General features: G+C 36.7%; 1 protein-coding gene across 1 annotated transcript in view; it reads left to right on the top strand.

Moving 5' to 3' along the window:
- Positions 1–13,676, top strand: part of LOC140156980 (uncharacterized) — a 69,177-nt gene extending 55,501 nt beyond the window's left edge. The window contains exons 6-8 of the mRNA XM_072180027.1: positions 2,848–2,925; positions 3,628–3,838; positions 12,595–13,676. Of these exons, the coding sequence (XP_072036128.1) occupies positions 2,848–2,925; positions 3,628–3,838; positions 12,595–12,641 (336 nt within the window). The 3' untranslated portion in view covers positions 12,642–13,676. The remainder of the gene's footprint in view (positions 1–2,847; positions 2,926–3,627; positions 3,839–12,594) is intronic.
- The last annotated feature ends 1,257 nt before the right edge of the window (positions 13,677–14,933 follow it).

Raw genomic sequence — 14,933 nt, 5'->3', positions numbered from 1 at the left:
CTAGGCGTATCATACCATACATTGCAGTTCAAATGCAACATCATCATGATCATGACATGCCGTGTGTACATTGTATACTCACGTACACGTTGAACACGGCACAGCACATACATCTCGTATGCAGAGAAATCAAATAGCTAGCCGGTCTTTTCAATCCCACCATACGGGAAAGACATACATGCAACCATTCATTATTATATGCCACATGAATTTCAAGTTATATCCTTACATAAAAATGGCTTTCTATATGATTAACAGATCATTCAAAAGTCATAATCTTCGTATTTTCCATCGTATCGAGGCTGTCAATTTGTTTATACCGGCTACAACCTATTATTATGATGTAGACACGATGATTGCGGCCTAGTCGAGCTAGGCCTGCATGCCAGTCGGTCTGCTGACTCGCCGCGTATTACGGCACAAAAATACCTCACATTTTGCACAAAACAATCCATGATGTCAAATTATCATATCCAAAGTGTCGCCATGAACGTCAGCTTCAACTTCTCCAGCCAAAGTTTTTGCATTGATAATCAGGTTTCATGTAATCATGAAATTAAACCTTGTTTGATGTGTATTCCCATTGCCACATCATAACGGTTGTCCGGCTTGTATTCTACGATAGCTGCTATTATTCTACGATAGGCTACAACAAAGACTAGTTTGCGTCTGATGTCATGACAAAGGCGCGCCGTGATTGGTTGCTGACCTGCGCAGTATGGCATTTTTGGTATGGTTGACAGGACGACATACGCAAGCTATTCTTTTTAATTCGGTCTTCAATTATACAACATATGAGCTTGAGAATATTCTAATGCATAATTCATAAACTTGAAACACCCACGCCAGCAGCGCCACGTGCTAGGTTTTTCAAGAATCCCTACAGAATAAGATTAATTTTAATGCTAATTTATTGCACATGCTGAGGAAGCGTGATTACCTTTTTGAACATTCGGAAATGGCGATAGGCGAATTTATGTATGGCGCAAAGAGGTGGGGGATATATATTGGGCTCTCAATATTGGGCGGAAATTAGAGTACTTGTCAGAATATAAATTTGTACAATCGGCCTACATGCCGCGCAATGTGCGGCATTTTAGGTGTCAATTTCAAAGCATACTACCTGTACCTCCCGTGGTGGCAGAAATATAAAATTGCTAATTGATATAGCTTTTGTACTATAAATAGAATGGGGCATATGTTAACCTATTGTCATTTAAACGAAGATCGACGTAATCATGGTTTTACTTACACAACACAAGATGATAGGTTCACTGCTCTTCAATATCTCACCTCAGTCTACATAACAAAATTGCTTTACACATGCTTTCAGCAAGATAGATCCTGAAGTTCCTGCCTTACGACTCTGGCAGTATGAGGTGAAGCCCTATCTTGAACGAACTTAACACCTGGGGTGAATCCGTTCTGTAACTGTCCATATCAAATTGTGAAACATTACAAGTTATAGCATGTTTGCATGAGATACTCCTTGCGCTTGAAAACTGTCTTCAAAATCTTCTCTGCACTTCTCCACAGCTTCGTGTCAACCAGCGAATCTTTACTATGAATGCACGCTGAAGTGTGGAATACTGTGGAATACTTTTACTACCAGGTCTAACCTAACCTACACTGTCAACAGTCTATAGCCATTCTGCCACACCATCTCAATACTACAATTTAAATTACCGCCCTGGAAGGTGTTGATTCACAAACTTATTTCACCCCAATAATATTACTCTCAACCAATAAATATTGATTAGAACATTTATATATATTATGAATGAAGAAATAGGCAAGGGAAAATTAAACATTTCCATGATTTTCAACATATCATTCTCACAAGGTATTTGTAGTATAGAGCTTTGAAAATGGTGCGCTACTGATCCAGCGTTACGATGAAAAGTTTAAAAACACCTACTTTCCTTTAGAATCATGTAACTTCTGCTATCTTTCTGTGCTATCTTTATGATCTAAAATTCTTAGAGAAGATAAAACTATTATAATTACAAATATGTAAACAATTTACCCCAAACTGGTACAAAAAATAGTTTAAAAAATCGGTAAAAAATGAAAAGTCGTCGGTACCAATCATTTTGATACACCCTGTATGTTACTATATTTTGCTGGCCATCACTTGAACTTGGAAGCTGCATGCCTGCGAACCTAGTAGAGTTCTACGATAAACACAAACTAATTTAAACATAGACTAATTTTAAACTTATTTAAAAGTAAAGATTTTGAAAGCATAATAATACAATTGGATGGTTTGTTTCACCAAATACTACAAATTTATTGGTCTCGCTATGAGTTTTAAAATATTGGACTCGACTACGCTCGTCCAATATTTTAAATCTCATAGCTCGACCAATAAATTTGTAGTATTGGGTTCAAACCATTCAATTTTACATCAAACTTGGGTCATAGCTACATTGTGGGAACCCTCATCTGTTGCTGATGTTCAAAGTTCAAATCCTATTGCAAACAAATTTGGGTCATAGCTGCACTATGTGAACCCTCAACTGCATTATGGGTATCATCTTGTGTTGGTGGTAACCAAGGTGAAATACTGAGGACAAAGGGGGGGGGGGTCAAAGGTCATTTGATGTCAACTTGTAAATTAAAAGTTGGCCTCATTTGATCAGTTCAAATCCTATTGCAACCAAATTATGGGTCAAAGCTGCACTATGCGAATCCTCGTCTATTAGTGGTGTTCAAGGTCATATACGGAGGTCAAATGTCATTTGAGGTCAAATTATAAAATACAATAAGACTTTTGGTCAAGCCTAAAACTAAAATTCATAAGCTTCAGGTTTGTGATAATATTATCGTACCCTTTTCTTACTTCAGGGAGCAGTAGTTCCAATAGAAAACATACGACGTGCCAGCGGACCTGCACAGGGTTTGGAATGGCTGAAAGACGAAACGGTGAGAATATAAATGAATTCGTCTTTCATTAAGAGATCCGCAGTGGGTTTCATAATATGGTATAAATAGGATATTCCAGTTAAAAGCACACCGTATGGAAGACATGACCTTAATCTCCCACACAGGGAGTGTGAATTGTAAATGAGGTTAACTGAATGGGTGACTCTGTTCAGTCGGCTACTCATGAAATCGTGACCAGGTGATCTAAGACGCTGTGCTCTGTCACTGGTCCTTGTGTTTCCCTTTTGAAAAAATTTCATGTTGAAGGTTGGTGTGAAGCGTGACAACGACTCCCATCACCCTTTAGACAGTCGAATAAACTTATGCCGTTGCGTACAGTGGCGACGCTACGGGGGGGCATCCCCAATTAATTTGTCTTTCCCCCACCCAGTTCCCCACTCTTGATACAAAACATCCAAAATTACGTAAATTTCCACTTTTTGCGGAAATTTTGCGCAAAATTTGTCGCAAAATTACGTAAATGTCCAATTTTGCCACCCCCGCCACTGGTTGCGTATTTGTATTTTCTTTAGTTTGAAATGTGATATTAGGCCTGCATGCAAAGGTCAATTGCATTTTTTTTTAAAGTAAGGGCCTATGTGTAAGCTGATTTATTACAGCGCACACGATTTCCTGTGCGGGTCATTTTAGAGTACACTTCTTTCAGACTCACCCTGTATGCTATTTTATTTCTCTGTGTAGATAGATGCTATATTTGCGGATGCCACCTGGTTAAAAGGTAAGCCAGGACTAGAGATGGTAACGGACCACCTTCAGGCTTGCCCCGTCGGCGGCAACTCTTTGATGACTCGGTACGACTCGAAACTCATCGATTGGTGGAATCCAGCCCAAGCTAAACTGATCGCAAGCAAGGAATACCATGAGATATGCAATGACATCAAAGTTACGCACGGTAAGCATATGGATCACAGATCGTGTAAGGAACTGTGCAATAATTATGAGCCCGAGAGGGTAATAAATACTCATTTAGAAATACTTTAAAAGAGGTAGCTACTTGAATGAGCAGTGGGCAACGTCAGTGAATAACCAAGCAAGATAATGCGCTATTACATCTCCAATATTTTTTACAGAGCCCATTCTGTTTAAGGGATCTAAAATGAGCGTTTATTGCATTTCGACAGTATTTTTGTGGGACATGAGAGCACCTCAGACCTATCGAATTGCATTCTGAATACGAAGCATGTCTTTCTGATATCAAATAATTTTCATTTTTGAAAATTACAATATAATACAAATTTTATGATAAATTATAAAAATTTGATATTTGTCAAATTTTTGATATATAACAGTCCTCGAAGTAAATTATATAAATCTAATGATATATTCTTAAAGTGTATGTAGCAGGAAGGAAAAGCCGACGGTCAATTGAAAATTTTGACCTTTCATATTGAAGATATGGATTTTTTCCCAAAAAGACCTAATCATAGGGCCTGCACTTTGGCTCGTTTTTTGCAGGTTTACATGGTCCAATAATCACAAGATGACTGACATGTGGTAACAAAGGAAGCAGTCACTGCAATTTGATTATGTCCCATATGATTGGCCATTCAAGACACCCCTGTGAATATACTATAGCGGCCTTTTCAAAATATAATACCTGTTTGCTTGACTGTATTGACAATACCCGGGAACAATACACACAGTATATGCATTGGACAAACTTTTTACAATAAGAATGATAAGTGATGATGTGACCTCCAGATTTATACATCGTTCGTCTCGCACACTGACAACATTTGATTGGATGGACTGTAGGCTACTGCGCCGTGATTACGGTGAAGGACACCGGTTCAAATCCTTTGTTTGGAGCCAATCGATAAAAGCATGCAGGGCTTCTATACCCATGTACAGTTTATCCCTACATAACCTATGTCTTGAATATGCTGGCAAAGTTATGTAATAATCGGATTAATGCTATATAGCAGTAGGTAAAAACAAGTTTTGAATAATCCGCGCTATAAAGTCCAATTCAGTGATCCCAGCGAAAGTGAAAAAAAAAATCAAATTGTTACGTTTATAAATTTTTTTAATGAAAAACAAATGGCAAAAAAACAAAACAGGAAAACGACAGTATTGACGAAGTTGAAGCCCCATTCAAATACATGTAGCTAATTTATATACTGTCAGTACCAGTATATAAATTACAGACTCACGTAAATGCATTATTTTTTGTCTTAGACACACGGTTTTCGGCTGAACCACTGCACTAGCAAGCTATGTTAGCACATCTATGACAATGACGAAAGGTACAAAATCAGCCATAGGCCTTTAGATAGCAGAAGACACAAAAGTGGTGTTTTATGACCTTTGACATTCTTTTGTGGCGAGTGACATGGTCTTTCAATTCACGCCGAGTGTCCTTGACAGGTTTGACTATGCTTCAGTGGTCATGAAAGAATTCAAAACTCTGCCCCAATAATCCCAAGCAATTGTCTGAAACTGCTCCTCGGATCATAAGAACTCAGTCCTCAAATGATAGTCATAATAATGTCCAAAATTTTGATGATTTTTACGATCGTCGGGATGAAAAAAAAACAAAAAATCACTGGGCCTTTAGTTCCCTCTCCTTACCCTGGCAATATAAATCAAAGAAAAATAAAGAAAGAAAACAAGAAAAGAAAATTAACCAAATTAAGGGATCTGGAATGAGCGTTTTGAGCGTTTCGATAGTATTTTTGTGGGACATGAGAGCACATCAGACATATCGAATTGCATTCTGAATACGAAGAATGTCTTTCTGATATCAAATAAATTTCATTGTTTGAAATTCACGATATAATACAAATTTTATGACAAATTATTAAAATTTGATATATTTCACATTTTTGATATATAACAGTCCTCGAAGTAAATATCATAAATCTAATGTTATATTCTTAAACAGTCCCTGGCATGATACCATACATGTATAGGCCTATGTATAGTAAATTTGTCTGCTTTATCTGTTTTGTGCTGTTTAAGTAAATAGTTAAACATAATTTCCATAAAATGTAAGCTTTTACTGTCAGCTAGATATGTCCCCTTTTAATTTTGAGCAGAACAAGTGAGGTAAAGCAAAGAAAATTGAAATTTACTATTACTAGCGCCAATGAATGTTATACGATTGTAAAACGGTACGATCCTCTGGGTGTGTGTGTGTGTACGTATGTGTGTCCTGCACGCGTATTTTTTTCTGCAACTATAACGGGACGCAATACGATACCAGTATGTTATAAGAATCAAACTTACAAGAAAGATGGCTCTTGTCAAATCCTACAATTCTGTCAGAGAAAATATGCATATTTACATTAAATTTTTAATTAATTGACATAATTGATTAATTAATAAATATTTTATTTAATGATTTACCATAATTCCAAATATGTCAAACAATATGTCAAATTAAAGCTAATGAAATGCTTTATAAATTGGTCAGAGCGCATTTTGCATAATGCATTTAATACTTTAGTTACATGATTCCAAACATTCTATTCCATTTTTTTGCTATACACGCATAGGAGCTGTACTTTTAAAATCCGCGCCTAATCAATAATAATAGTCTTTCACTCCATTGTCAAAGTACTGTGCTCCCTGTAGCTGTAGCATTATGGAGTGACCAGGTCCTAGAGTGTGATGGTTTTGTAGCAGATGACAGTGCTCATTCAAGCCTGTCAAGGTCAGTTAGTAGCCACTTGCTGAATGGATGGCCATGATCAGCTATCAAAGAGATGCCTTGTGCAGCTGCCAATCACAGTAGAGGTTTGATAACATTTTGTTAAAACCCAAATGTGATATAAGGACAAAGCTGTGCATGTTGGTACTTAATTGTTTGGATTCTTACGTTGAAATTCCCTTGTATTAGTATTTTTATGTGTAGTGTATAGTGGTCATAAATTATATAGCTTTTAAATTTTGGGCATTTTTGCTCTGTTGCACTGAATTTGAGCAAATCAATTACCGACACAAGCAGGTATACAGTGTATTATTTTATTTTTATTTCGTATCTCAGGAGCACAGCTCACTTGGTAAGGCATCAGAATTTGGTACACTAGCGCTTCGAACTTTAAATCGGAAGGTGGTGAGTTCGAGCCTCATCACGGTCACATTAATTTTATAAACCAAATATTGTTCGAACTTTTCATATTTGTTTTTCTTTTATTGTTTCTTTTCTTTGTCTTTTTTGTTCTTGTTTTCTTTATTTTTTTCTTTATTTTTCTTTGATCCATATTGCCAGTGTAAGGAGAGGAGGGAACTAACGGCCCATTCAGTGATTTTTTTTCATCCGGACGATCGTAAAAATCATCAAAATTCAGATTTTGTACAAGATCAGCGGAACTCAGTCTTCAATGATATAGTCAGTAATAATCTTTTGGTTATTATATGACTATCATCATTTGACGACTGAGTTCTTATGATACATCATCCGAAGAGCAGTTTCAGACAATTGCTTGGGATTGTTGGGGCAGAGGTTATCTTTTGAATTCTTTCATGACCACCGAAGCAGATTTAAACCTGTCAAGGACACTCGGCGTGAATTGAACTGATCATGTCACTCGCCACAAAAGAATGTCAAAGGTCATAAAACATCAACTTGGTGTCTTCTGCTAGTGGTTCAGCCCTAAGCCGTGTAGGCCTATTTAAGACAAAAATAATGCATTTACGTGAATCTGTAATTTATATACTGACAGTATATATAAATTAGCTACATGTATTTGAATGGGGCTTCAACTTCGTCAATACTGCCGTTTTCTTGTGTTTTGTGCCAATTTTGTTCTTTAAAATTTTTTATAAAAGTAACAATTTGATTTTTTTTTTCACTTTCGCTGGGATCACTGAATAGAGGCCTTGCATGTGACGTATCATCCCGTAAATATGGCGGACTACTCAAATGCATTCAACAAAAGCATGATTGCAATCTACCGTGACAGTTCGTCTCACACACATAACCCTGCACTACGATCAAATAGGTTGATGACAACATTTGATTGAATGGACTGCACTCCGCCATAACTACGGTGAAGGACACCGGCTCAAATCCTTTGTTTGGAGCCAATCGATAAATTGATGCAGGGCCTCTATGGGGCTTTGCAACGCGATATATTCAAAACTTGTATTCACCTACTGTTCTGCTGTTATAGCATTAATCCGATTATTACACAACCTCGCCAGCGTATTCAAGACATCCAATGCAAATAATCACCTAGATTATGACGTATCATACCGTAAATATGGTGGAGTACTCAAATTCATTCAACAAAAGCATGATTACAAGCTATTGCAATCTACCGCGACAGCTCGTCTCACACACATAACAAATGCACAAATACGATCAAATAGGTTGACGACAACGTTTGATTGAATGCACTGCATTGTGCCATGATTACGGTGAAGGACACCGGTTCAATTCCTTTGTATGGAGCCAATCAATAATTTCACGCACATCCTCTATTATTGCCCAATTATTGCCCGGGATGATTGCACACTGTAAAAGAGCTAATATAATGTTTGATGAAATCGTGTTTAACTACCGTATTTGCTTAAGAACGGCACAATACAGATAAAGCAGACAGATTGACTACATGTGGTACATGTATATACATATTAATATAGGGAATGTGTGTGAGTCGAGTATTACCTAATTATAATAGGGCGTATCCAAAAATGAATTCACGCCCTTTCAAATGTCGAGCCAAAGTGCAGGCCCTATGTTTTTTTGGGTGTTTTGGGAAAAAAAATCCATATCTTCAATACGAAAGGTCAAAATTTTCAATTGATCGTCGGCTTTTCATCCCATCTACATACACTTTAAGTATAAATCATCAGATTTATAAAGTGTACGTCAAGTACTGTTAAATATTAAAAATATCAATTTTTAATGATTTGCCATAAAATGTGTATTAAATTGCGAATTTCAAAAATCAAAATTATTTGATATCAGAATGACATTCTTCGTATTCAGAATGCAATTCGATATGTCTGATGTGCTCTAATGTCCCAAAATAAATACTGTCCAAACGTTCATACCCCAGCCCTTAAGGACAATTCCATGCAAAAGTGGACATGGCCCAAAACATGAAAAATGCTTAGAACTTAAAACTATAGGTGCTACAATGGCAAATTTGGTATCAAATTAAAGAGGTTAACATGCTCCTTCAATTATGTTGTCTCGCAGTTACGTTGGTGCATGATTACTGTGATCTTTTTGGAAAAACCTGTTTTTGGCCAAATTTGTTACTTTTTTGAGTGAAAAAAAGACCTACATTTTGGATCTCTTTTGCACATCTTCATTAAGGTTTTATTTCATGTTTTTGTTTGAAATTGCTCAAGAAATATCTAAATTTACGTATTTTGTGATGTTTTTTATTTTTGTTTTATCTTGATAATGTATTTATTACGTAATTCGTTTCCATCTTTTTGGCCAAACAAACTGTAGCACGAGTTACCGTAGCTCGAGTTACCGTGTTTTTTGCAAGCAAATGTAAAACTATGAAGGGCAAATCCTTCTAAGGTATACCAAGAATTAGATAAAGTTCCACTCAAATTTTAAAAAGCTGGAGCATCAAGTTTGTAAAAGGATGCCCATAGAACATAAAGATAAAAAAGTCGACACCATTCGACGCGAAGCTCTTGTTGATAGCTGATTGATCTCATCGAAGTCATACATGTACCATCATATCAAGTGTGCTATCCCAGCAAACACAAAAACGTTTTAAAAACATTTTAAATAAGTTATATTTTGGCTTTTGGTTTAGGTAAAAACGTTTTAATAACATTAAAATGTCGGGTTATATAAAGGTCATGATAACGTTTTAAAACGTTTTTTATGAAAACACACAACAACAATGTTTTTAAATGTTTTCAAAAAATGTTATTGTAAACTTTTTTTGTAAACATTTTTGCCAAATATTGTGTCAATACTTAAATAACATTATGTTAAAATATTTGAACCCAGCAAACACAAAAATGTTTTTAAAATGTTTTTTCAAAACCTTTTAATAACATTTAAATGTCGGGTTATATAAAGGTCATGAAAACGTTTTTAAAACGTTATTGAAAATATTTTGGGCAAACATTTTTCGCAAAATATTTTTTCAACCCCAAAATAACATTTTGTTTAGAATGTTTTGTATCAAGTTTTCAAGAATGTTTTTGGAATGTTATTAAAATGTTTTATACCCTTTATATAGCCCGACATTTAAACGTTTTCTGTAAAACATTTTTGTTTGCTGAGCAGTAGATTATAAAAAAATGTTTATTAAAGTTATGAAAACGTTTTATACTCTTAATATACCCTTTATATAACCCGACATTTAAACGTTTTCTGACAACCTTTTATAACCTTTTCCGAACGATGTCGAAAACGTTTTGTGTTTGCTGGGATATTGTCAAAGATATGAGGTAAGGACGCCTGCTCCCGTGGGGGGGGGGGGCACTCCAACTTTGGAGGTGACGCGTATGTAGGGTTGTTAAGACCCCCCTTTTCAGCATCGCTGTCACCCAAAGACCCCATATTTTTTTACGAACACATGCTCTGTCACCCGAAGACCCCTTATTTTTCCATTTGATCTGTCACCCAAAGACCCTTTACAAGTTCAATTTGAACAGCAACTTTCATTTATCACTGATTTTGTTACTTATTTTTGAAAAAAAAGCAATGAAATTTGAAGCCATTTAGAACTAGAAATTCGATTTTCGAGATTTTTGCGGCGCTGTTTCGGCTCTCACCCAAAGATTCCATTTAAAAAACCCCATATTTTTTACATTTTGCTCTCACCGAATGCCAAAAATCATGCTCTCACCCATTGACCCCATATTTTTTACATTTTGCTCTCACCGAATGCCCCTTAGTGCGAAAGTGCCACCCTACACCTATATCCATTTCATATTGAAGCGCCCACCGGGCGCCTGCTATGCTGTCACCAGCCTAATTCAACCTTTACCCGGAGTTTGTTATGAAAGATTTACAACAACTTGATACAGGTGCCAAGATATATGATGTAAGGATCAACAACTTCCACAACGCGGATGACACCACCCTGCTGGATATGCTTTTTGATAAGCTTCAAATTGGTAAGATGAATAGGATGAGCATGTATGCAATGGAGATTGGAGATCAACAGTCCAGGTCTGGATCTCTAAAAGTGCTCTAGTTTTCGAGTTACCTTCTCTCACATACTGGAAAGATGACTTTTTTGGTATAGATGCAAAATTATGATAAACGACCCTCGGGATATATCATTGTCAATGACGCACCAGTTGACAAAGTCCAACAGTTTGGAATCCTGAGGAGCAATGATCCTTCCATGAAGATGACCTGAAAAGATCCTTTAAGACTAAGATGTACCAATTGCAACATGTGGATCAGATTCCTGGACCCTCACAACATCTATTAAGCACACTCCGGCCCATGCGTGGTGTATCATTGACAGATGGGATGATAAAAGAGGATGTTCGTGCCTGCAATGCAGGAAAAAAATAGTTGGCACACTTGCACTAAGCAATTGAAATGCGTGCCCTATCAAAATTGGAGAGGCGACTGAAACATGCATGCATTATGTGAAGTACAGACCCCCTATATCTCACCCTTCCTATATCTCACCCTTCCTCACTCCCCATCTTCCAATGTTGGAGGGTCTCACGGACAACATGGCTTGGTCCAACATTGAATTGAGGGAGCGGGGCAGAGATATAACAAAAGACAGGCAAATGTGCCAACCTTTTATTCCTGGATTGCAACTTAATATGACAACGTCTCACATGGTTTGGCCATGATGTTATCAGGATGCCTGCCAATAGATTACAAAACCAAGTCTATCATCAGGATTCCACACACCCAAGAGGAAGAGCCCGTCAACCACCTCGGTGGAAGGACCAAATACAACAGGATTCTCAGCTCCTCGTCGGCAAGGCAGAACAGCTTGCAAACAACGGACATGAATGCCCGGGGGCACTCCCACTTTGGAGGTGACGCATATGTAGGGCTGTTACGACGCCATTTTCAGCGTCGCTGTCACCAAAAGACCCCATATTTGTTTACGAACGTATGCTCTGTCACCCATAGACCCTTGCCATCTGATTTATCACCCAAAGACCCTTTGAACAGCAACTTTCAATTATCACTGAGTTTGTCTCTAATTTTGAAAAAAAAAGAAGAAATTTTGAAGCCATTTAGAACTTGATATTCAACGTTCGAGGTTTCTGTGGCGCTGTTTCGGCTCTCACCCAAAGGTTCCATTTAAAAACAAAATCATGTTCTCACCCAATGACCCCATATTTTTTACATTTTGCTCTCACCGAATGACAAAAATCATGCTCTCACCCAATGACCCCATATTTTTTTACATTTTGCTCTCACCGAATGCCCCTTGCAGCGAAAATGTCAGCCCTACACCTATATCCATTTCATATTGAAGTGCTCCTTCCCCTCCCGGGCATGAATGGAGGCGGTGCGGCGCTTTAACAGGAAAGCCACGGAGCAACAAGCCCTGCGCCTGTAAGTCAAAGACGACCACCACACACCCCCACCACCACACACCCCACATTTGTTGCATACTTATGCCAATTTTGGGGGGATCAGTATGTTTTTATTATAATATACAATAACATTTCTTCTTCATTATAGTATACAATAATATTTCATATTTAGTATTTTTCTTTTTATTTGTACAGGTCACCAGCCAGGATTTGACCCTGAAGACTTCTGCATTGGTTACTAAATTATTGCTACAATAAAAATTATAATAAAATAATCGAAGTATGCATATAGAAGTAGAAGCAGGGAGATAAATAAGAATAAAACACTGGTGTCTGCAATTTTAATTATTGCTTGTTACTCGGGAAGGATAAGTTGCAGATAGGTCAAATTATACATTTCTGAATACATGTGACCTGAGAAATGTTTTACCCCTTTTTGTCAACTTTCACATTGAAATTCTCGATTATGAATTAAAATTCCAAACTCGAAATAGATTTTTCATCGTGTGTAAATAATCTTAAAAGGGGTGAAAGTATATGGGTGGTAAAAATCTTAAACGGAGTGAACTTATTCCCGTCGAAAAGCCACCATTTTTATGGTCAAAGAAGTGCCCAAAATTCAACGTTAAATATAACGTCACCGGCCATGCCGTCTCTTTTTATAGGTAAAAAATATATTCTTAATAATTGACACCCGCCTGTAAAGCCCAAAAAAGTTTTATCTTGCTTGTTACTCGGGAAGGATAAGTTGCAGATAGGTCAAACTATACATTTTCGGAATATAAATGTGACCTGAGAAATGTTTTACCCCTTTGTCAACTTTGACATTGAAATTCTCGAATTACCAACGGGTGACAATTTTATACTAACCAAATCTTATTTTTACTCCCCCATAGACTAATAATAACTAAAACAAGACACTCCCTAACTGGCAACCACCCCCCCCCCAAAAAAAAAAGATTATTCTTAATTATAAATTTAATATTGTTATGATTGTACCTCATCTCAACCCAATTTAACATTGTTATGATTGTACCTCATATCTCAACCCTATGTCCCGATGTCAAGAAAATATGTTACTATCTTGTTTTAAATGTGTTAGAGACCGTTAATTGTCTTGTTTGTCGCCCTCCTGAGGCTAGCATAAGTGTTGATCTCGATCCCAGTCGGCTTGTGCTCCTTCGTGACGAATTTGTCTTATTATAGTCTATTATATCTCTTTGTAAGCTTTATAAACAATTCTTTAAAAAAATACTATAATTGAAGACCGAATTTAGACTATTCGCCACTTGCACGGTTCCGCCATTATGCACTATATGCGGGGAGAGCCTCGAACTGGCAGCATACATGAAAGGAAGAATTACGTAACCTTACACAGAATGTTATATGACTGGTTCAATTCCCATTCATGTATGCTGACAGTTCGAGGCTCTCCCCGCACATAGTGCATAATGGCGGAACCGTGCAAGTGGCGAATTAGTTTGTGTTTGACGTCCTGTTAACCAGATCAAAAATGATGTACTGTGTAGGTCAGCAACCAATCGCGTCACGTCTTTGCCCTGACGTCAGACGCAAACTATAGTCTTTTTAATTCGGTCTTCAATTATATTAGCATACCGTATATATAGTAGGCCTACTAAAAATTTCTGTGTGTACCTCATCCAACTTGCCATCTCAAAATCATGGCTCGTTGTTAAGAGATCTGGAATGAGCGTTTTGAGCGTTTCGACAGTTTTTTTTTGTGGGACACGGGAGCACATCAGACACATAACGAATTGCATTCTGAATACGAAGAATGTCTTTCTGATATCAAATAATTTTCATTTTTTGAAATTCACGATATAATACAAATTGTATGACAAATTATAAAAATTTGATATCTTTCACATATATAACAGTCCTCGAAGTAAATTTTATAAATCTAATGATATATTCTTAAAAGTGTATGTAGCTGGGAGGAAAAGCCCACGATCAATTGAAAAATTTGATCTTTCATATTGAAGATATGGATTTTTTTCCCAAAAAGACCTAATTTTTTTTGATGTTTTGGGAAAAAAAATCCATATCTTCAATACGAAAGGTCAAATTTTCAATTGATCGTCGGCTTTTCATCCCACCTACATACACTTTAAGTATAAATCATCATATTTATAAAGTTTACTTCGAGTACTGTTAAATATCAAAAATATCAATTTTTAATGATTTGCCATAAAATGTGTATTACATTGCGAATTTAAAAAAATCAAAATTATTTGATATCAGAAGGACATTCTTCAATATTCAGAATGCAATTCGATATGTCTGATGTGCTCTAATGTCCCACAATAAATACTGTCCAAACGTTCATACCCCATCCCTTAAAGTTGTAACACTTCACTGTAAAAACGGTTAATATGATTAAAAAATTTTCTAAACGTATGTTTGTATTCGACGACACTTTATGAATGAACAAAGTTCGAAATTGGACGGAAAAGCTGTATTAGTATATCATAATAAATTTACATGCACATTCTGTCACGCAAAGACGAATTTTG

The sequence above is a fragment of the Amphiura filiformis genome, chromosome 7, assembly GCF_039555335.1.
Source record: "Amphiura filiformis chromosome 7, Afil_fr2py, whole genome shotgun sequence".
Taxonomy (NCBI): Eukaryota; Metazoa; Echinodermata; class Ophiuroidea; order Amphilepidida; family Amphiuridae; genus Amphiura; species Amphiura filiformis.
The sequence above is the reverse complement of the archived record's forward strand: the minus strand, read 5'-3'. Positions and strand labels throughout refer to the sequence as shown.